The sequence below is a fragment of the Anomaloglossus baeobatrachus genome, chromosome 1 (genome assembly GCF_048569485.1).
Source record: "Anomaloglossus baeobatrachus isolate aAnoBae1 chromosome 1, aAnoBae1.hap1, whole genome shotgun sequence".
In the NCBI taxonomy this organism is placed as follows: Eukaryota; Metazoa; Chordata; class Amphibia; order Anura; family Aromobatidae; genus Anomaloglossus; species Anomaloglossus baeobatrachus.
In genome coordinates this window covers 846,750,835-846,773,957 of record NC_134353.1, presented here as the reverse complement: position 1 = coordinate 846,773,957, position 23,123 = coordinate 846,750,835, and the positions used below count along the sequence as shown (strand labels likewise).

Genomic DNA, 23,123 nt, shown 5'->3' with positions numbered 1-23,123 from the left:
GTCCCAAGTTATCTCCTATCCTGTGGATAGAAGAAAATTTGTGATTTGGGGAATAATCCTTTAATTATATGATACAACTATTGCAGGGGGTTCGTAGAATTTCAGTTTCACTTATTCAAAAGATCGATGACATGCACCTGATCACTGGGAATTCCATCATTGAGACCCATATTGATCCCCAAGTCTGGGTACCAGCATCCACATGAATGGAGAACATTTTGTACTTGTATGTCACCATCAGTCCCATAGAGAATAAGTGGAGTTGCAGTCAGCATGAGCAACTTCTGCTCTATTCAAATGGGGGACAAAAGGACCCTATTCTCTTGATCAGTGAGGGTCCAAGCAGTGAGGCACCCAGTGCTAAGAAATATATTACCGATCCTATAGTTAGTTGATAAGATTGTAATTGTGGGACTCTGCCTTTTTTAATTTCTTTCTATTCATTCTTCCAACAGATCCCTGTGACCAAACCTGAAATGGACCCTTCGCGCTGCTTCAGGCATGGGGCAAGCAGCTATGCCACGATCAGCAGACTTATATTCACTATGTATATACTTGGAGGGACCCTCTTTTGTGCTGGATTCCTATTATCGCTCTATGTGTTCCAGGCCTGCAAAGTTGGTGTCATACATTACTGCACAACAACTTTTAAAATTTTGGGACCTTCACTTTCTGTGTTGGGACTGGCTTCTGTTGTTTTAGCAAAATCTAGAGCAAGGTTTGAAGCCTCTAGAAGGCCATTACCAGATGGAGAAACTGATCCGGACCGGTATTTCCTCTTTGGAGAAAGCCGCCAGTTTTTTCAGTGTTTAATATTTGGCTTCTTGTTGGTGTCTAGTGGAATACTCGTCAGTATTTTGGGTGCCTGGATACCTGGTTGTAAAGAATATTTTCCAGATCAAAATGTTACTGGCACAATCTCGCAAACTAGAACATGTGGACTCCTGTCACTTCAGATCTTGGGACCTGTGATTATTCTGATTGGATTGGGTTCTTTTGTGATGGGTCATATAAAAAAGAAAACTTGTCGTCAAAATCATGAAGATCCGATTAACGATGAAGAGCCCCAGGCACCATCAGATGGGCAATTTCACGTTACTGTTGGTGAGGAATTTTTAAGAATTATTGCATATCTTGTATTCACAGTAGAGTTTTGTAATTATTCTGGGCCCAAGGATTTACCGTACGTATAATTCAAAGCCCACTCATGCCCTGTATAAAGCTCCTGCAGGGTTAATGTTGTGACAGTAGTATATCACTGTCTATTGCACTTTCGTGTCCCTTTCTGGCTTGTTGGCCCTCGTCAATTTAATGCATATTAATGATGGCTCTGTGACACAAAACGTGGCGTATACGATTATGGGTTAGTTTGGAAAGTCAGTGTGAATTATCTTCTGAAAAAGATGTGAGCCCTCATAAACATACCCAAAATAAGATAAAACTATTAGAAATAAGTTTCACTATTGGCTTTTAATAAGCTAAAAAAAAAGTAGTATGGGGAGAAAACTAAGGCAAAAAACAAACGCAATAGGGTCTTCACTGATTACAATAGGTGTATATTGTGTGTGACTACTAATGTATGTGAGACAAGCTGCTGCAGATCCACGGGTGATACCCACCGATATAGGAGACGATCAGGATAAAATGCGGTTCCTCTGTGCTGCCTCAATAGACGAGAAGGACTCCAAATGGATTAAGTTGAAAATGGTTTATTTTTCCACGTGTTTCAAGGTAATCTAGCCCCTTCCTGAGGACAGCCCCTTCCTTTGTCCTGAGGAAGGAGCTACGTTGCCTTGAAAAGAGTAGACAAATAAACCATTTTCAACTTAATCCATTTGTAGTCCTTTTCGTCCATTGAGAGAGCCCAAAGGAATTTTATCCTGATCATCTCCAAAAAAGTAATGTTTCCTTTTACACTACCCCCCCACCCCCACGACATCCTATTACATCATAGAAAGGAGCTCATGAATGCAAAATGATGCCATAGTAGGTCATTGTCATCAGGATAGATCACCTGATAAAACTAAGTCCAGTAATAACAGGCAGGATTGAATATAGAAACTCTATACATTTGGCATCGCTGTAATCCTATAGGTCAGCAAGAATAAAGTTAATATGTCATTTATAAAAACAAGACCTGATAAGGCAACATTGGCAGATAAATGAAAGAGGTATACATAGGTGGTTTTACTAATTTACTGCTACTTGGCCAGCTGCAAATTTTCTGTTCCGGGAATTGTTTCCCTGTTTGTGGGTGGGCGGGAATTGTTTCCCTGTTTGTGGGTGGGTGGGCGGGCGGGCAGTGTGGGTGTGCCCGAAGAGCAAGAGACTTGAAGAGCAAGGAACAATAACCTATTGCAAATTAGTGGGGTGATTCTTTATGAGTTCTGATTCACTTTGGGGTCAAGTCTGGGCTCTGGCATAACTTAGGGGCCTGTTCTGTGATCTGAAAAAAATGGAGTGGTCTGGTATTTGATTTAATTTTGGTGCTTAAGTTAGCTATGGAGTGCAGCATTTTCAGGTTATGCCATATACTCCAGCAGTATTTAGGGCACTAGGCAGCTCATTAGGTGCAGTAATAGGGGCACCTGGGGCTGCAGAAAGCAAAGGATTGACGTAGAAGCTGGACGTCACTGTAAGGGTGAATAATGCACACAATCAGTGTCGGCAGTGTTTTGGAAGCAGCATATTTTCCCTGCATCCAAAGCGCTGCGATATACAGTACAAGCACAGTGGATGGGATTTATATAAAGCTCCTGCTCACTGTGCTTCTTTAAGGGTACGTGCACACGATCAGCTTTTGCAGAGTTTTGGATGCAGCGTGTTTTCCCAGCATCCAAAACGCGGTGATGTACAGGACCAGCACAGTAGATGGGATTTATAGAAATCCCATTGCCTACTGTGCAAGTACAGCCCACAGCGAAATCTGACCTGCGATGCAGCTGTCCGAACTGCAGCATGTCAATTCTTTGCTGCGGAGACACAAGCATTCTCCATAGTGAGAACACAAGCGAGAGACCGCAGCACCCTGAACCCTCATCATGGGCACGGGAAGCTGCGGTCTCCTGTGGAGGAGACTCGAGGCCCCACAGGTCATGACCCACCGCATTCAGGACGCTGCAGATTCTGATTGTGGGCACGTAAATAAGGGCATTGAGGAAGTGTTGAAGCATAAATCAGACGCGGACTTTAATAGGAGAGAGGTTTCTCTCCAAGCATCCGTGGAGAAATATCAAGGGTTTCTAAAAGAAAGAAAACATCTACAATTCCAAAGGGACATTAGGGAATTTAGTAACAATCAGGCATATAATTTTTCTAACCACAAACAGTCGGACGTATCATCATCTGACTTTGAGGTATCTGATACGGAGAGAACGGAGGGGGCTTCCTTTAGGGGGAGGGGGCAGAGGAAAGGAAGGAGGAACAAGAGATGGCAGAGACCCGGGAATCAAAGCGGAAGGGCACCAAATCCTGGTTTAGGACAATCCGGTGCCTCTGGGCCCTCTCAGCCTGGTGGATTTTTACAGGGTGCCTCATCCTCCCATTCTGCTCCCCCCGCTTCCTCTTTTTTAGAGAAAACGGTGGGGGTACCCTACGACCTGAGGAGCAGAGTCCAGTAACAGGAGACACATGTGGGGATAGTCTCTCTCTTAATAGGGGCCAAATTATCAACCTGACGGATACTCGTTTTAATGCGCATGACTATGGCATCTTGACGAAGGGGTTATCATTTATCCCTACCAACAAGTTCAATTGTTTTCACTGGGTCGAGGACAGTAATTTATTTTGTAGGAAATTAAAGTGGAGGAAATTCTTCCTAAGAAATGATAGAGAGAAATGTAGAGAGATGGGACTAACAGAGGAGGATATTGATTGCTATCAGACTCTTATGGGACTGGCACAGGAGCAGACAGGGACGCATCATGGTGGTCTGGGGCCCTTCACTGATCTGAGAGCTAGAAGTACTAAGATGCCACCTGTTGGGGATACCACAAGTGTCGATATTTTCCTGACCCTCGTGGAAAGGGACCTTTGCAAAATCCCTAGTAAAAATAGGGGAGTAGGGTCCAATCTATCCGAGGATGAGTGGGGAGCACTTGAGAAACTAGAGAGGGACCAAAATCTGATTATAAAACCCTCTGATAAAGGGGGAAATCTCGTGATAATGGATCACAAGAGATACGTGGACATGTAATTCTATCTTAAATGACAAACACACGTATGAGATTATCCCAGGAGATCCCACCCAAGAGTACTTGGAAGTTCTGTCTCACATTCTGGAAGTAGCTAGGGATGAGGGGATATTGTCATCTAACGAATACAAATTCCTCAAACCTACCTACCCAACAACCCCCACTTTTTATTCCTTGCCTAAGGTACATAAGGGGTTGGAGACCCTTAAAGGGCGACCAATCGTATCTGGGATAGGATCCTTGACCCAGAATTGTGGTATATATGTGGACCGTATTTTAAGTCCCTTTGTTGATGCCTTACCATCATTCACCAGAGACACGATGGACCTGTTGAGAAAGTTGGATGGGGTGTCTGTGGACAGGGGTGTACTGTTAGCCTCCATTGATGTGGAGGCTTTATACAGTAGCATCCCACACGAGAAAGGACTAGAGGCAATGCGGCATTATCTTGGTAGCCGCAATAGTGAGTGCATTAGACACAATTGCTTCATGGTCGACCTAATGAATTTCATCTTGCGGCACAACTTCTTTATCTTCAACAGGAAGTACTTCCACCAGCTCAGGGGGACAGCTATGGGGAGCCCCTTTGCTCCCTCGTATGCTAACCTCTTCCTGGGCTGGTGGGAGGAAACCACTGTCTTTGTTGACGAGGAGGCCTGGTGGCACTCACGGATCATGTTATGGTCCAGGTACATAGATGATGTGCTTGTATTATGGTCCGAGTCTGAGCAGGAATTTTTGGATTTTGTGGAGGTCCTCAATGTGAATGATCTGGGACTTAGGTTCACATCAGAGCATGACTGGACACGTCTCCCATTTTTGGATATCCTAATTACACGTGGGACTGATGGGAACCTTGAAACGAAAATGTTCCGAAAACCGACAGCCACAAACAATTTACTTAATTGGGAAAGCCACCACCCCCCTCCTCTGAAGAAAGGCATCCCAAGGGGCCAATACCTCAGACTACGTAGGAATTGCTCCAGGCTGGATGATTTCAGAAATCAGGCAGATGACATGACCAGAAGATTCCGGGCTAGGGGGTACCCAGGGGATGTGCTATATCCAGCACGACAACATGCAGAGGGGCAAAACAGGGAAAGTCTGCTGAACCCTCGGGGATCACACGAGGATGGGGACGCCCTGACCAGATTGATAGGCACCTTTGACTGTCAGAACAGCCGTGTTTTTGAGATTCTTAAGAGACATTGGGGGGTTCTGTTGGCGGATCCAGACATCAATAAGTTTATCTCTCAGAAGCCAAGTATAACCTATAAGAGAGGTCGCTCACTGAGGGATCACCTTGTACACAGCTTTTATAGGAAGCTGGTACCATCAGGAACGTGGCTGGATAGAAAGGTGTGTGGTTTTTATCGCTGCGGGAACTGCTCCTACTGTGGATATATGAGACCTTCTAAGTTTGTTAAGAGTTCAGGGAATGGAAAGGAGTTCTTTATCAGAGACTTTGCCAATTGCAAAACTGCGGGTGTCGTCTATGTGGTTACCTGCACCTGCCCCCTGGACTATGTGGGGAAGACGAGGAGGGAGTTCAGGAGGCGGGTGGGGGAGCATTTGGGGGACATCCGCAATAAGCGGGATACCCCCTTGGCCAGACACATAATTGAGAAACATGGGGGAAATCCACACCAGCTTTCCTTCTGTGTCATGGAAGTTCATAGTATCATAGTATCATAGTTTTAAGGTTGAAGGGAGACTCTAAGTCCATCTAGTTCAACCCGTAGCCTAACATGTTGATCCAGAGGAAGGCAAAAAACCCCAATGTGGCAAACAAGTTCCAATGGGGAAAAAATGTCCTTCCTGACTCCACATCCGGCAATCAGACTAGTTCCCTGGATCAATACCCTGTCATAAAATCTAATATACATAACTGGTTATATTAAATTTTTCAAGAAAGGCATCCAGGCTCTGCTTAAATGTTAGTAGTGAATCACTCATTACAACATCATGCGGCAGAGAATTCCATAGTCTCACTGCTCGTACAGTAAAGAATCCTTGTCTGTGATTATGATTAAACCTTCTTTCCTCAAGACGTAGCGGATGCCCCCGTGTTCCAGTCGCAGGCCTAGGTGTAAATAGATCTTTGGAAAGGTCTCTGTACTGTCCCCTCATATATTTATACATTGTGATTAGATCTCCCCTAAGCCTTCGTTTTTCCAGACTAAATAACCCCAAGTTTAATAACCTGTCTTCGTATTGCAGCCCCCCCATTCCTCTAATAATCTTGGTCGCTCTTCTTTGCACCCTCTCCAGTTCAGCTATGTCCTTCTTATATATCGGTGACCAGAATTGTACACAGTATTCTACGTGCGGTCGCACTAGCGACTTGTACAGAGGTAGAACTATATTTTTTTCATGAACACTTATACCTCTTTTAATACATCCCATTATTTTATTAGCCCTGGCAGCAGCTGCCTGACACTGTCCACTAAAGTGAAGTTTACCATCCACCCATACACCCAAGTCTTTTTCTGTGTCTGTTTTACCCAGTGTTCTACAATTAAGTACATAATCATAAATGTTATTTCCTCTACCCAAGTGCATGACCTTACATTTATCTACATTAAACTTCAATTGTCACTTCTCAGCCCAATCCTCCAATTTACATAAATCTCCCTGTAATATAAAATTATCCTCCTCTGTATTGATTACCCTGCAGAGTTTAGTATCATCTGCAAATATTGAAATTCTACTCCGCATGCCCCCAACAAGGTCATTTATAAATATGTTGAAAAGAAGCGGGCCCAATACTGACCCCTGTGGTACCCCACTATGAACTGAGACCCAGTCCGAGTACGTACCATTAATAACCACCCTTTGTTTCCTATCACTGAGCCAGTTTTTAACCCAGTTACACATATTTTCCCCTATCCCCATTATTCTCATTTTATGTACCAACCTTTTGTGTGGCACCGTATCAAAAGCTTTTGAAAAGTCCATATACACAACATCCACTGCATTTCCCTGGTCCAGGCTTGAACTTACCTCTTCATAGAAGCTGATCAAATTAGTTTGACAGGATCGATCCCTCATAAACCCATGTTGATACTCTGTCATAAGGTTATTTTTCTTGAGATACTCCAGTATAGCATCTCTCAAGAAACCCTCAAGGATTTTACCAACCGTAGAGGTTAAACTTACCGGCCTATAATTTCCCGGCTCAGTTTTTGTCCCCTTTTTGAATATTGGCACCACATTTGCTATGCGCCAGTCCTGCGGTACCGACCCTGTTATTAAGGAATCTGAGAAGATTAAAAATAATGGTCTATCTATCACAGAACTCAATTCCAGTAGTACTCTGGGGTGTATGCCATCCGGGCCCGGAGATTTGTCAACCTTAGTGATTTCGAGGCGGCGGCGTACTTCCTGCTGGGTTAAGCAGGTAATATTCAAGGGTGAATTTATGGCATCACTGGTCATGTCATCTGCCATGGCATTTTCTTGTATAAAAACCGTAGAAAAAAAGTCATTCAGCAGGTTGGCTTTACCCTCATCCCCTTCCACCATTTCACCAAGACTATTTTTAAGTTGTCAAGCCCAATCCAAGAGGGGGTGATTTTGATAGGTGTATATTGCAGAAAGAGAGGGAATGGACCTTTAGACTGGACTCCCTAACTCCTAAGGGGATTAATGAGCAGATATCCTATACGTGTTTCTTGTAACAGGGTGATACTATAAGGGGTCCTAAGATGGAAAGTTTGGCGGTAGCTGTCTGGTGTAGGACAGCATTTATTAGTGTTTTATTTAAGTATCAAATCGGGGGTCCTCCATGACCTAGAGTGTATTAGGGAGGTATCTGTATATTGTGATACCCCTAAATAAAATTCTCCACAAGAGGCCCGTTTAGGATTATTCTCCTTAACCACCCCTCCCCCTCCCCCGGCCTGGAAATCGGCTGGAATGTTACTCCCTCCTAATACATCTATAAGATGGGTTATGAGTAATTTTGGCACTTCCTTTTTACACCACTATCTATTACCTTGTTAATACTCATGCTTTGAGATCGGTTAAATAATCTATATACCGATGTCTATAATACAGGAGTGCCATAGGCATGCGTTCCACTGTGGAACGCGGAAGTAATGAGGGTATTATGTTGATTTGTCCCTCTGACATGTGCCATGGATCTACCCGGCCTGGGGGAGGAGTTGGCTGTGCTGTGCTTGTATGTGATCTGCGATCCGCCCCCTGGAGCGTGCGCATAGACACGGCCCTTCAGGTTATGTGGGGGCGGGTCGCATGTGCGTCCCATCTTGGAACGCGGAAGTGAGCATGGGCACCGCCAGTGCATCCACACACCACAGTAGTGATTATGCCTGTGTGCGTTCAGGTCTCCGCCCCTTGGAGCGCGCGCATTGACGCGGCCCCACATGTATGGGGGCGGTGCAAGCGTGCGTTCCACTGTGGAACGCGGAAGTGAGCACGGGCACCATTGCCAGAACATGTGAAGGAGTGGGAACGGGCCTCTCTCGGATAATAATTAAGGTGACGCTCTAGTTCATTGGTCAGTACCTGGTTTGGAGGACCCCTGAGGGGTTATAAGGTTGATTGATCACCTGGTGGCCCCTTAGTATCATGTGAATCTGGCAGCACGGTTACTGCCACAGGTTTATCATACCACAGCATATGGATATCGGCCTCCTGATGAACCATGAGATGGGGAAACGCGTTGAAGCAGTTTAAGCTAAGTCTATATGTCCCTGCTATTATTGAGTGTCTCGTTTGAGATAGGATTGTGGCCTTGTATCGTTTGAGGCTATTTATGAGCTCTATTTATGCACAATATCACTTTATATATATGATTGCACTGCACTTTATTTACTTGCACTGCACCTTATCTTTTGGCTAGGGGCTCATAGGGTCATTAGCAGGGACAGCCATCGAGGAGTGGGGGCGCCACTACGTATCTTTAGGGTGCCAACCTCCACGGTTAGGTAGTGCACAGGAGGGAGTGGACATTGTAGGGATATATTTCCCTCTCTCTTCTGTGCACTATTTCACTTTGATCACATAGTGTGGTATTGTATTTTTTAATATCAATATTAAATGTTAAGTTTTAAGAGGGTTTAATGTTAATGAATCCTATAGGTCAGCAAGAATAAAGTTAACATGTCATTTATAAAAACAAGACCTGATAAGGCAACATTGACAGATAAATGAAAGAGGTATACATAGGTGGTTTTACTAATTTACTGCTACTTGGCCAGCTGCAAATTTTCTGTTCCGGGAATTGTTTCCCTGTTTGTGGGTGGGCGGGAATTGTTTCCCTGTTTGTGGGTGGGTGCGCGGTCGGGCAGTGTGGGTGTGCCTGACGAGCAAGAGACTTGAAGAGCAAGGAACAATAACCTATTGCAAATTAGTGGGGTGATTCTTTATGAGTTCTGATTCACTTTGGGGTCAAGTCTGGGCTCTGGCATAACTTAGGGGCCTGTTCTGTGATCTGAAAAAAATGGAGTGGTCTGGTATTTGATTTAATTTTGGTGCTTAAGTTAGCTATGGAGCGCAGCATTTTCAGGTTATGCCATATACTCCAGCAGTATTTAGGGCACTAGGCAGCTCATTAGGTGCAGTAATAGGGGCACCTGGGGCTGCAGAAAGCAAAGGATTGACGTAGAAGCTGGACGTCACTGTAAGGGTGAATAATGCACACAATCAGTGTCGGCAGTGTTTTGGAAGCAGCATATTTTCCCTGCATCCAAAGCGCTGCGTTATACAGTACAAGCACAGTGGATGGGATTTATATAAAGCTCCTGCTCACTGTGCTTCTTTAAGGGTACGTGCACACGATCAGCTTTTGCAGAGTTTTGGATGCAGCGTGTTTTCCCAGCATCCAAAACGCGGTGATGTACAGGACCACCACAGTAGATGGGATTTATAGAAATCCCATTGCCTACTGTGCAAGTACAGCCCACAGCGAAATCTGACCTGCGATGCAGCTGTCCGAACTGCAGCATGTCAATTCTTTGCTGCGGAGACACAAGCGTTCTCCATAGTGAGAACACAAGCGAGAGACCGCAGCACCCTGAACCCTCATCATGGGCACGGGAAGCTGCGGTCTCCTGTGGAGGAGACTCGAGGCCCCACAGGTCAGGACCCACCGCATTCAGGACGCAGCAGATTCTGATTGTGGGCACGTACCCTTACAAACTCCATTAACTAATATGCACAGTGACTTTCCAGGTTGCAGCATGTCAATTTATTCTTGCGGAGACCCTAGGGGCACTGGGTTGGAGAACATAGCAAAAATATGCTGCGCAGAGCATCCTGGTCGTAGGCATGGAAGCGGCATTCTGCCACCTAGAAAGCAGTGTCTCCTGATTGTGGGGCACATACCCTTAAAAGAGGGTATGTTGTGTTAGTCTCAGGATGGCGGCAGGAGTACAGGGCCAAAGATGTCTGCATAACAAACTCAGGATGTCTGGGTTGGATACAGAAGAAAGGGAACATAGACAAGACAACTCAAATCATTAGTTTAAGTCGCCTCATTTTATTGTATATAACCCTGTATCAACTGCGCATGTGAACAGCAAGTCACAGAACATTATATGGTTACCGTATGGAATATTATTGTTTATACTTGCAAGGGGTATTACAATCTGAAAAAGTGATGGGGTCTAACCTCTTGCATCCTCACAGATCTTGGAAATGAAGGGGCTGACGCATGGTTTTGCATCCACATTGGCATTTCCAGTCACCTGCCTGTTGCTGGCTGAAAATATAGGGTTGTTTTCCCTGTAGTTGTTAGGCTCTGTCCAATACTGTGTCAATTTTTTGCTAAAAGTAGTATTAACACTATTTTATATATATATATATATATATATATATATATATATATATATATATATTTAATTTGCATGGCTCTTGCCTTATTGCTTTTTTCAGATCTTTATGCAACAACTGGAAAAACAATTTATTGACTCCTCCATTTGAACCTTAGACTTTCCAAGTGCCTGGTACAGAGAACTGATAAAAAAGAATAAAAATGATTCCCTTGTTATAGAGACATGCAGTAATTATTACACCCAACTCCTATAATTACTTCTAAATGTTGTTCGGTGACATAACAGGGCCATTATGCAGCTAATCAGTTATATAACAGGTTATTTGTACGCAGAGGTGCAGAGACTTTAATCTTAAAGGGGTTATTTTATTAAACGGATAAAATTGCAAAATGCAAGACGCCTTGTTGTAATATAGCTCTCATTAAAAATCCTCTCTGTTATCAATAAGGGATATATTTTTAATTCTATAGGTTACAGACACAGTTCATGGACGCTGTCCACCTCTGCAGGTTTTTCTTTTTTCTTTAGAAAAGGAGCATGCCCTTGTAAACGGTTTGCAGGACAGTTTGCCAACGCTATTTTGAAGCTGGCAGAATTACTGGATCTGGCCAATGTGAGACTTCACTTACATTATGTGGGTCACTCACTTGGCTGCGTCTTAGAGGTAGCACACACAATAAAATTTCAAGCGGTTTATTAATTCACTACATAAACCGCTTCCTCAGCAACACAATAACATGGATTTACTTTCCATTACTGTCACATATGACTATGGGGATAGCGGGAAACCAGGGCCCCTAAGCTGACCCTCAGCCTAGAAGGCCCTGTGCTATCTCTCTTCCCAGATATACCCCTTATGGTGGGGATGTCAGAGTCTCCTTCCTGGCCCTGTTTCTGGCCAGCCCTGATCTTATACCTCGTCCCCCAGGGGAGGGCCGGGACAGGAGTGTGATTTAACCCACATATAATAGACTAACAAGGGAAACGTAAACTCTGTCACACAGCACTTACACACAGAGGTACAAGACAATAAGAGTTTAGGAGGAAAACAAGAGTAGGTAACTCTTTCTCCAGTTTCTCCAGTCCTGACAATCAATGAGCAGACAACAGGTCATTGCCTGGGTCTTCCTGAGTTGATCAGAAACACTAGAAAGAGCATCGGACGGAGTGTCAGCTCTGCAATGTGAACAGAGTCTGGCGTCACCATGACAGTTGGCGAGTTTTGTGCAAAACTCTGTGTGACAGTTACATCTGCGGATCTCCCCCACAGGTTCAGATACAGTTGTCCATATTAGTATCCCACTGACCCCAGCCAGTGTTCACACACAGATTTCATGTCCGTTACCTCACGGTACACCCGCACAGGTCTGGATACAATTCTTCAGCATCCTACTGGAGCTACGTCCGGCTCCAATCACTGACCTGGTAGGTCAAAGAGAACCCTCTCTTCTCCAGGGGCACCCTGAAGAGAAGCTTCACTACCTCTTTCGGCAGTTTGGTAGCCTTTTCACACTGACTCCTGTCAGTCCTCCATACCTCTCTCACACACTGCTTCTCAGACACCGCCATGTGCCAAACAGTCTCATAAAGACACATATCAGACACGCCTATGGGTGGGCTGTGTTGACAGCCAGACCCACCCATCTCTTCAGCTATCTGCAAACCTGGCCCTGTAAATACTTTAACAAAAACTTGTGGCTCTTCAAGTACCAAAATAGACCTCCAGGTTTACACCACTTCTGTTGTAAATACTGATCATTTATAATGTAGCCGGTCACCATCTTACACTGGCTTCAGGGTTACTGCACTCCTCTGATTCTGCAGAGGTAAAGTTGCCTCTACTTCAAGTATCAGAGAGAGCACAGCTTGAACTAAGGAACTCCGCCATTTCACTGAGCCTAAATGTCAATCATCATGAGTGCACCACCCCTGAGGAGACGGGAAGTCTGAAAGCCGGGGAGCGGTGTGCTCATGAAGATAGTATCCTGAGATAACCCCTTTGACTAGATACATGGACTAAAATAGATCAATGGATATGTTTCACTAATTTAGGGCTTTTTCACATATAGAAAATCAGATTTTTCAATTCATGCACATCTAACATTTTAGGACATGTATAGGAACGCCTTTATCGGAGTCCATTTACAAGATTTGTGGTAAATTTCTGTGTCTGAGAATCCATTCCATACAGTTGCAGTCTAGGATTGTTTCTATACCACGCATTTGGATTTTTACAACCTTTCTTTCAAAGGTATGACAAACGTTTGCAACAAATCTGCTACATGTGAACATAACTTTAGAAATAGGCAATTAGGAGACTCCAAATCTGTTCTATCAGCTCCCCATACTCTCTCTGGTCTACACATCTGACCCTATTGTTAGTCATGGCTGAATATCCCTGGTAATGTGCAGTAATAGTGTTGTCGCTCCCTGCTCACAGTGACGTGATTTGAGCCTAATCTAGCAGATGTCAGAAATCGATAATACCGTTCCTCTGTCTTATCAATTGAGGTTTCTAACGGCCAGTTCTTACCTGTCTATTCTGGATGCACTGGGAAGTGTTTTCCCCGGTGTTCACTGCACGTTGTGAGGCCGGTAGTATTTCTAATTACAGATTTCCACATATCTACACAGTATCTCTCTCTGTTGCGGACATTGTAAGCTGTGTTGTATACAGTGTATCTCTGTTCAGAATGTTTAGTATAAATATGGGATATCCCTGAACCGTATCATACAGTATACACCGTGCACAGTACAGGCTCAGATTTGACAATTTAGCATTGGGTTTATTCACGGCACAGTGTTGCATATGGGTTTTTGAAAACAAACCCTCCCTTCACAGTGTGGACTGTTCTTGTGGTGCACAATGGGTTTATCTAAAATACAATGTGGGAGGTTGGAGTTTTATGAAATTATTTGATTTTTTGCTGAGATTGTGAAAGCAAAGGGAATGGAAAGGGATTCATTACTTGAATTACAGTACATGGGCATATCATGACACCATGTATGGGCTGCTTGTTTAAAGGGATTTTCCAGAGTGAAACTACATTTCTTTATGACTGCAGTTTGTCAAATACTGTCAGTGAGCATAATGCACACTGTCAGGATTCCCCTCTATGGCCAACATGAGCTGTCGCAATGTGTCCGCAAGTATATGATTTGAGGACATTGAGAGAAGCAGGAAAAAAATTGACCACTAGTGATGGGCGAACCCGAACTGTAAAGTTCAGGGTCTGTACCGTGCACATTGTCCCGAACATGAGTTTTTCTGGGAAACTTGTGTTACAGTTTGGGTCCAGGGGCTGTAAAAAAAAGCACATTAGTAAAAAAACATTATGATTATACTTACCTGTCCCACGACGCGTCCTGTAGACCCGCTCGGCTGCTGTCTCCTGGCCACTTCTGCTTCCGAGTCCGATCGCTAACTTATGGCGGTATTCACTACAGTGCTTGTCACACGACAATTATCGTCTTTTTTCCGACCGTGTTCATGGTGACGTTAGGGTCCACCTGAGTTCATGAGCCATGGACACAATTGAACTCTGACTGTCATTGTGCGAGTCTCGCATCGGTATCACCGGGCACAGCGCACACTCTCCTGACAGGAGTAGGTCGGCTGCATGTATTACCATGCAGCTGAGTGTGCGCTATGTCGGGTAATACCGATGCGAGACTTGCAGGAGTCATACGCAAGTGGAATTATACCCTCACTGTCAGCCTGCTTCTCGCTCTGTATAGACGCTTGACTGTACAGAAAGATTAAGCAGAGCTGACATTGCTCTCCCTGTGGACTGTCAGACTAAGGTTTTTTTAATAATGAAGATGGAGTCTCTCAATGTTTTATTTTGTTTTATTTTGTAATAAAAAAAGTCTGTGTTCTAATTTGGCATGACACCATGAATTTTGGGCTTTGTACCAGCTGAGAATATAAAGTTGGCATTAATCCCTTTATTACCCAGCGTGACACCTCTATCAGGGCCGCTGGACGAGCCAGGTAAAGTGCCTGGAAATGGTGCTAAGTAACAATGCGCCATTTCCATGGGCGGCTGCGGGCTCTGGTTTTTAGTGTGGGGGGTCCAGAACGCTTGGGCCTTACCACGCTGAGAATCCCAGCCCCCAGCTGCCTGGTTTTATGTGACTGGTGATCAAAATATGGCGGGAGCCCACACATTTTTTTTAGTTATTTTTTAAATAATTAAAAAAAATAATAATGGGCTTCCCTGTATTTTGACTGCCAGCCAAAGTAAAGCCAGACAGATGGGGATGGCAGCCCGTAGCCATCCGCTTGATCCGTGCTGAGTTAAAAGTATCACAGAGCGTTATGTCATTTTTTAAATTATTTATTTATTTTTACACTACTACATGTGTGAGGGACCCAACAGCCAATCACAGACGCTGTCACGCAGAATGGGCATCTGTGATTGGCTGTTGGAGTAACCTAGAATCTGCCCATACATTCTAGATGCTAAAATGTATGGGCTGGTTTCAAGTTACTCCAGCATCCAAGCACAGACGCCCACTCTGTGACAGCGTCTGTGATTGTCTGTTATTTTAACAGTAAAATAAAACAACAACACAGAGAAAAAAATATTTTATTAGAAATTAAACTGAAGACATTTTGGACTCCATCTTTGTTACCCAGACAGGCCTCGGGGCACAAACCTGAGGAACGGTAGGGCAGCAGCTCCTCTTCTGTGGGATGAGAGCACATTGCTGGCTTACCCCACCCACAAAGTATGTCCTCCGGTGTATGTGCATGGTTGAGCCTAGAATGTATGGGCTGCTTCCAGGTTGGTGGGCATGTATTGCATGCGGGGTTTAAAGGGCCATCAGCTAGCAAGACATGGCTGCTGCCTGAGCACTGCTGTCCCTGAGAATCTGCCTGGGGCCGCAGGAAAGGTCACCCACCCCTGCTCTCTACAGAGCGAGAAGTAGGCTGACAGTGATAGGGTTCACCCGATTGAACTTTGACTAACATCACCGCGAACATGGCCGAAAACAGCCGAAGACTGCCGAGTGATGAGCAGTGCAACCCCGGAAGTTAATGTTTGGACCCGGAAGCAGAAGCAGCCGAGAGACAGCGGCTGAGTGGGTGTGCAGGGTGTATCACGGGACCTGTATGTATAATGACGGTTTATTATTAACTGTATTCTTTATTTTACAGCCTCCCCGCTCTCTCCCATAACTGTAAAGTCCAAGCTCGGGGTTCGGACGCAAGTTTGCGTTATCTCCGACCCCGAACACGGACTTTAGAAAATGTTCGGGCAAGGCTCCTGATCCCAAACATGGGGGGTATTTGCGCATCACTATTGACCACAACTTTGCAATTTGCATACCTGCAGGTACGTCAGACTCCTGACTGATCAAGCTGCTGCTTGGCCGAATCCTGACATTGTGCACATTGCAAACAAAGTGATTGCAAAAATATTTGTTTAACCTGGAAAACTATAGTCCGACATATACCTCTAAAACCAAAATACTTTCTTCAATTAATTTAAAAAGTAGTAGGTAATTAATGTCACAAAAACCACACGCCTCCACAGTCAGAAGCTGAAAAAAAATTCCATATTAGGATGTATACACATATGAAAAAAACATGTGATATAGTGTAGATACAGTATAGGCAGGTGTTTAACATTGCTGGCCTAGAAGTGTCCTATAAGGGCCACAACTCAGTCATGATCTTGAAAAATAAAGGCTAAATATCCCGTATATTTACCCTGCCTTACTTACATTGAAGGTTATACACCATACGTTTTTAGGTGTCATCGCGGTCTTAGTTAATTACCCTCTTTTTTGTGATTATAATATGGTCAGAATTTAACCTGGAAAACCCCTTTTACCACTCAGAATCTCATCACAAATCAGGAAAACCATTCCCGAACAATTTTTCGTTTTTGATCAAACCCCATCCTCTATATAAACTGTGCTATTGTTATGTGCATTAGTTGGTACAGAAACCTTAAAGGGAACCAATCACCAGGATTTTCCTATACAGCTAAGCTAAAGCCAGTGCTATACTGGCAATATCAGGCTGATTCTATACATACCTGTAGTGGTCAGCTCGAATGTTTAGGTTTTGAAATCCAAAAAAGTAAAGTTTATAAAATTAGCTGCTTGTTGAGTGGCAGCAGCAGAGGAGCAGATAATATATTCATAGTTATCCCCTCCCCCTGTTAGAATTAGCATAAGTATTATGACTCTCCCCAGGGCTATGGGGTACTCTGTCCCGGGCAGTGTACTATTTGGATGTGTCACTGGGTGGCCGTTGCCCGTTTCCGTGACCCTGGGTGTCGCTTTAAAAGGGACTAGCTGTACTACCCAGCTTCTCCTGGGTTAATAACTGTTGTTAACAAAATAGAATGTATTAACAAAAATTTATTCTGCACACAATAGCCGCTGCCCGGGATAGTAACTGTCTCTCTGTTTCTCTCCCATTCTCTGTCTGTCTCCCCCTCTGTATATATCTCTCGGTCTCTCTTTCTATCTCTTTGTCTGTCTGTCTCTTTCCCTGTCTGTCTCTGTCTCTTTCTCTGTCTGTCTCAATCTCTTTCCCTGTCTGTCTATCTATCTCTGTCACTTTCGCTGTCTGTTTCTTTCCCTGTCTGTCTCTGTCCCTCTCTTTCCCTCTCTTTCCCTGTCTGTCTCTTTCCCTCTCTTTCGCTGTCTGTCTCTTTCCCTCTTTCCCTCTGTCTCTTTCCCTGTGTCTGTCTCTTTGTCTGTCTCTTTACCTGTCTTTGTCTGTCTCTTACTCTCTGTCTCTTTCCCTCTGTTTCCCTGTGTCTGTCTCTTTATCTGTGTATGTCTCTTAACCTGTCTCTCTCTTTCCCTCTCTATCCCTGTCTGTTTCCCTGTGTCTGTCTCTGTCTCTTTGTCTGTGTCTGTCTCTTACCCTGTCTATGTTTGTTTCTTACCCTGTCTGTGTCTGTCTCTTTCCCTGGCTGCATTGTGACACGCCAACATTCCATATAAGGGCATGGCTGCGCATTCTTCTGAAGTTCTGGCTGCACTGTAGCTCCCAGCTCCATTCACTTTAATGGAGGCAGGTTTTTTGGCGAATAACTGTAAAGTGTGGGGTTAAAATTTCCCCTCAAAACGTAGCCTATGACACTTTCTGGGTCCAGACGTGTCAGTGTGCAAAATTTTGTGGCTGTAGCTGCGACGGTGCAGATGCCAATCCCGGACATACACACACACACACACACACACACACACACACACACACACACACATTCAGCTTTATATATTAGATAATGTACAGGGGAATATTTAATAAAGTTTATGTCGTGACACCACTTGCGGGTTGCGGTTATGGATATAGAACCGCCGCTGCACAGTCTCTCTCCTGGGGCTGATACTTATGGCAGCCTGGATGTTGGGCCCTCCGCAAGTAGGGCCAGGGCCCCAGGAGGTAGGTGATGGAGTTAGGCGTGGAAAGAAGGTAGGCCACACAAGGGATTGCAGTGTAACTGGTTCTCTTTACTCACAGCAGTTGGATGGCTGGTACCCGGAGGAAAGCTGGTTCTCACCGCTGGTCCCCTTAGTCCCAGTGCCAGTTTGGTGACCTGTTGGCTTCTTTCCCCTGCACCTTTCTCAAGCTGGTGGGTCCCTGTGGCTTGGAACATCTGGGGGTCCCCTCCTGATAGTCTCTCAGTCTCTGGTCCATACGGCGGGCAGTGTGAACCCTATAGCGTTGGTGTTCCGTTCCGGTCCCTGACTCATCTGTTACTGCTGGTGCCCCGGCCACATGCCTGGACACTCTCCTATCAGAGCAGTTACGTCCATCTCCTTTCACTTCCACTTACTAACTGTCTGTTTGTCCGTCCCCTCCCACCAAGTTTTCGTCTAGTGGACTGGATCGGCTCCACCCCTGGGTGGCCATCCATTGGGGATAGGGGAAAAACTGGGATTTTAATGTGTTTTGCTGTTACCAGCACTGGTCTCCCAGGTCCCTGGGGGTAGTCCCCGCATCTTTGACAGGATGCAGTACCTTGTAGTGCCCTGATGGCTTCAGGGGCTCTACAATTATAGCAACAATTCACTTTGTCTGTTGCAGGACCTGTGAGGTCATACCCATGTGACCAGAAGGGGCAGGGTCTCAGCCACCAAAGCTGGATACAAGGTCACATAGGTATGACCTCACACAGGTCCTGCAACAAAGTGAATCGTTTGTATAATACTTATGCTAATTCTAATGGGGAGGGGATAACTATGGATATATTATCTGCAACATTGCAACTGCCACTCAAGCAGCTGCCGATTTTTTTAAACTTTACTTTCTTGGATTTGAAAGCCTAAACATCCGAGCTGACCACTATAGGTCTGTATAGAATCAGCCTGATAGTGCCAGTATAGCACTGGCTTTAGCTTATTTACGAAAATCCTGGTGATTGGTTCCCTTTAAAGCCTTGACGTAATCTAATCATCCATATTCATTATATGTGCTTATTACTAAGGGACTGGAAGTAGTAGAGGTGGATATTAAAGTGGCTGCAGACCACTTCCTTTTGTACTTTTTCCAATTGTACCACAAAAGCATCATCATTCTCACCATTAAGTATCACCAGAAATAGTGTCGCAATTGAGTCTACAATGTGTCTAGCATTTTTCAGTTGAATTACTGTGAGTTGTTTTATAACCTCAAAGCCTCTGCTACAGGCTAGCCTCTGTACCATATATTGTAACCACAAAGCTAAGAGCCATTAGTTGGAACCACTAAGTGTTGCACTCAGATCTGGAGTAAAATTTCAGTTGTTTTCAACTGAACTAAAGGGGGTTTTACACGCTACGATATCGTTAATGTTTTATCGTCGGGGTCACTTCGTTAGTGACGCACATCCAGCGTCATTAACTGTATTGCAGCGTGTAATGTAACACCAGCGACCTTAAACGTCCTCCAAAGTGGTGAAAATTGTTAATCGAAAATCACCTTACCTGCGTCCCGCCCGCAATGAGGAAGGAAGGAGTTGGGCGGTATGTTCGTCCCGCTCATCTCCGCCCCTCTGCTTTGATTGGCCGGCCGCTTAGTGACGTCACGGTGACACCAAACGCACCTCCCCCTTGAGGGAGAGATTGTTTGGCAGTCACAGCGTCGCCGCCGACCAGGTTAGTGCGTGTGACGCTGCCGTAGCGATAATGATCACTGCGGCAGCGATCACACGATATCGCATGCACGACGGGGGCGGGTGCTTTTGCGTATGATATCGCTAGCAATTGCTAGAAATATCGTAGCGTGTAAAGCCCGCTTAAGTCTTTCTGTCCTTGCCCCATCCACAAAAGTTGAATAAAAACTGATAAAAATACAAAAATTGTATTTACCACAAATCGGTACCAATATAAAACACAGCTTGTTCACAAAAAATAAAGTCCTCATACAACTACCTAGCATAAATGTATAAAATGATGGCTCTCAGAATATGGCAACACAAAGACCCCAATTCATCAAGACTGGCGTTTTTCACACTGATCTTGATGATGTGGCAGAGTGGAGTGCATTCCTCTTAATGAATGAGATGAAGAGTGACGTGCGCCTCAGTAGTAAATTATAGTAGGATTTGTGACACAAGGAATGCCATTGCTCATCATGAATTCGATGATCGGACGTCACCACACACCCGGTCACACCCCAGTTTCATCTCAGCTTCGTCCATTTTGTCACAGTTGGGAGAAAATAGTATGAAACCGCCAAAGTTTGCAAAATTATTGGGCAGCCTTCCATTATGCATCTTTTTACGCCAGTTTTCTGGCATAAAAGCTTTGATGAATCTGGGCCAAAAACTTTTAGAAAAAGTGGTTTTATTGTGCAAAAGTAAAAAAACACTTTATAATAATCATAAAAATAAAGGTAACCTGTTATTCATGCAGCATGGTGAAAGGCATGATATTTAAATCCAGCAAAAACAATAGCAAGGTTTCTACATTTTTCATTATTGCATAAAAAATGAATAAAAAAAATGAAGTATCAACAAATGCAAGTCATCAAAATAAAAAAACAAGCTCTCATGCGGTGCCTTGCAAAAGCATTCACCCCCACCACCCTTGGCATTTTTGTGTTTTGCTATATCACAACCTGGAATTTCAAAGTTTGGTGTTTTTTGTAAGGTTTGTATCAGTTCATGTAAAGGATATTCCTGCAACTGTTTTAATTTTCTTTTCATTTTATTGGAAGGTACACAAAAAATAGGACAATATAACTGAAAACTTCAGTGTGCATAACTATTCACTTCCCTAATGTCAGTACTCTGTAGAGCCTCCTTTTGCGGCAATTACTGCTGCAAGTCGCATTGTATATGTTTCTGAGCTTTCCACTGGGATTTTTGCCTTTTCCTCAAGGCAAAACTTGTCCAGCTCCTTCAAGTTACAAGGTTTCCTCTGGTGAACAGAAATCTTCAAGTCTGACCACAGATTCTCAATTGGATTATAGTCTGGGCTTTTACTAGGCCACGCCAATACATTTTCAATTTCCCCTTACATCACTAGAGTGTTGCATTAGCAGTATGCTTTGGGTCATTGACTTGTTGGAAGATGAATCTCTGTCCCAGACTTAAATCACTGACAGACTAAATCAGGTTTTGCTCAAGAATATCCTTATATTTTGCACCATCCATCTTCCCCATGACTCGCACCATTTTCACTGTCTCTGCTACCGAAAACATCTGCACACCATTATGCTGCTACCACCATGTTTCACTGTGGGGATGGTGTTCCTGGGGTGATGAGCTGTGTTGGTTTGGTACCAGACATAGCACTTACCTTAATGGCCAAAAAGTTACATTTTGGTCTCATCTGACCATAGCACCTTCTTCCTTATGTCTGGAGAGTCTCCAACAAGTCTTTTGGCAAAATCAAAACAAGCCTTCCAATTTTTGGCTGTAAGTGAAGGCTTTTTTTCTGGCCACTCTTCCATAAAAGTAGGCTCTTGTGGCTTGGCTTATTGTGGTCATACTGACAGATATTCCAGTCTCTACTTGTGAACTCTGCAACTCCTTCAGGGTTGCCTTTGCTCTTTGTGCTGTCTCTCTGATTAATTCACACCTTGCCCAGGCTGAGAGTTTTGGTGGACGACCCTCTCTTGCAGGTTGGTTGTGGTACCATGTTCTTTCCACTTAATGATAATGCCGTTGATGGTGATCCGGGGATCAGCAGAGATTGGGATATTTTTTTAGACCTCCAACCCTGATTTGTACTTCTCAACACATTTGTTTCTGGCTTGTTTGGAAATTTACTTGGTCTTCCTGGTGTTGTTTGATTTGTGGTGTCTCTTAAAGGGGTTGTCCAGTGAAAAATGATAAGTCTGACGTCACTCTATGTGAGTGCAGACTTATGAATCCTCCCAGCGCACACTGTGCATTACAGGATTTGCTACTTTCTAAGTCTGGAACGTTGGTCACATGATGAGTTGTGCGATATGCATGGTCTCAACTAGAATCTAACTAGTGGGCTTGGCCTCCCTCAAAATAAGTGTATAGAATAGGCACATCCAACAATAGTCAAGGCAATCTAGTGGGAAGGGCCTTGCTCAATGCACTTGTATTGAGTGAGTCCACACCCACTAGTCATGTTCTCATATCACACAACTAATGTCACGTGACTGCTGTTCCAAGCTTAGAAATTGGCGAATCATTGCAGAGCACAGTGTGTGCCGTCGGAGGGATTCATAAGTCTGCAGTCACATAGAGTGACACAAAAGGGTGCTTTACACGCTGCGACATCGCTAACAATGTATCGTCGGGGTCACGTTGTTAGTGACGCACATCCGGCGCCATTAGCGACATCGCAGCGTGTGACACCAAGGAGCGACGATCAACGATCGCAAAAGCGTCAAAAATCGCTGATCGTTGACATGTCGCTCCTTTTCATAATGTCGTTGGTGGTGCATGCTGCTGGTTGTTCGTCGTTCCTGCGGCAAGGAAGCAGGTGGGCGGCATGTTCCGGCCGCTCATCTCTGCCCCTCCTCTGCTATTGGGCGGCCGCTTAGTGACGCCGCAGTGACGTCGCTATGACGCCGAACGCACCTCCCCCTTGAAGGAGGGATTGTTCGGCGGTCACAGCAACGTCGCTGATAAGGTATGTGCGTGTGACGCTGCCGTAGAGATAATGTTGCTACGGCAGCGATCACCAAATGTCGCAC

The 23,123-nt window shown here is 44.5% G+C and overlaps 1 protein-coding gene across 1 annotated transcript in view; it reads left to right on the top strand.

Moving 5' to 3' along the window:
* Window positions 1-476: 476 nt before the first annotated feature.
* The window catches only part of TMEM171 (transmembrane protein 171), a 40,105-nt gene continuing 17,458 nt past the window's right edge, over window positions 477-23,123 (top strand). The window contains exon 1 of the mRNA XM_075342166.1: window positions 477-1,104. Coding sequence (XP_075198281.1) covers window positions 477-1,104 — 628 coding nt within the window. The remainder of the gene's footprint in view (window positions 1,105-23,123) is intronic.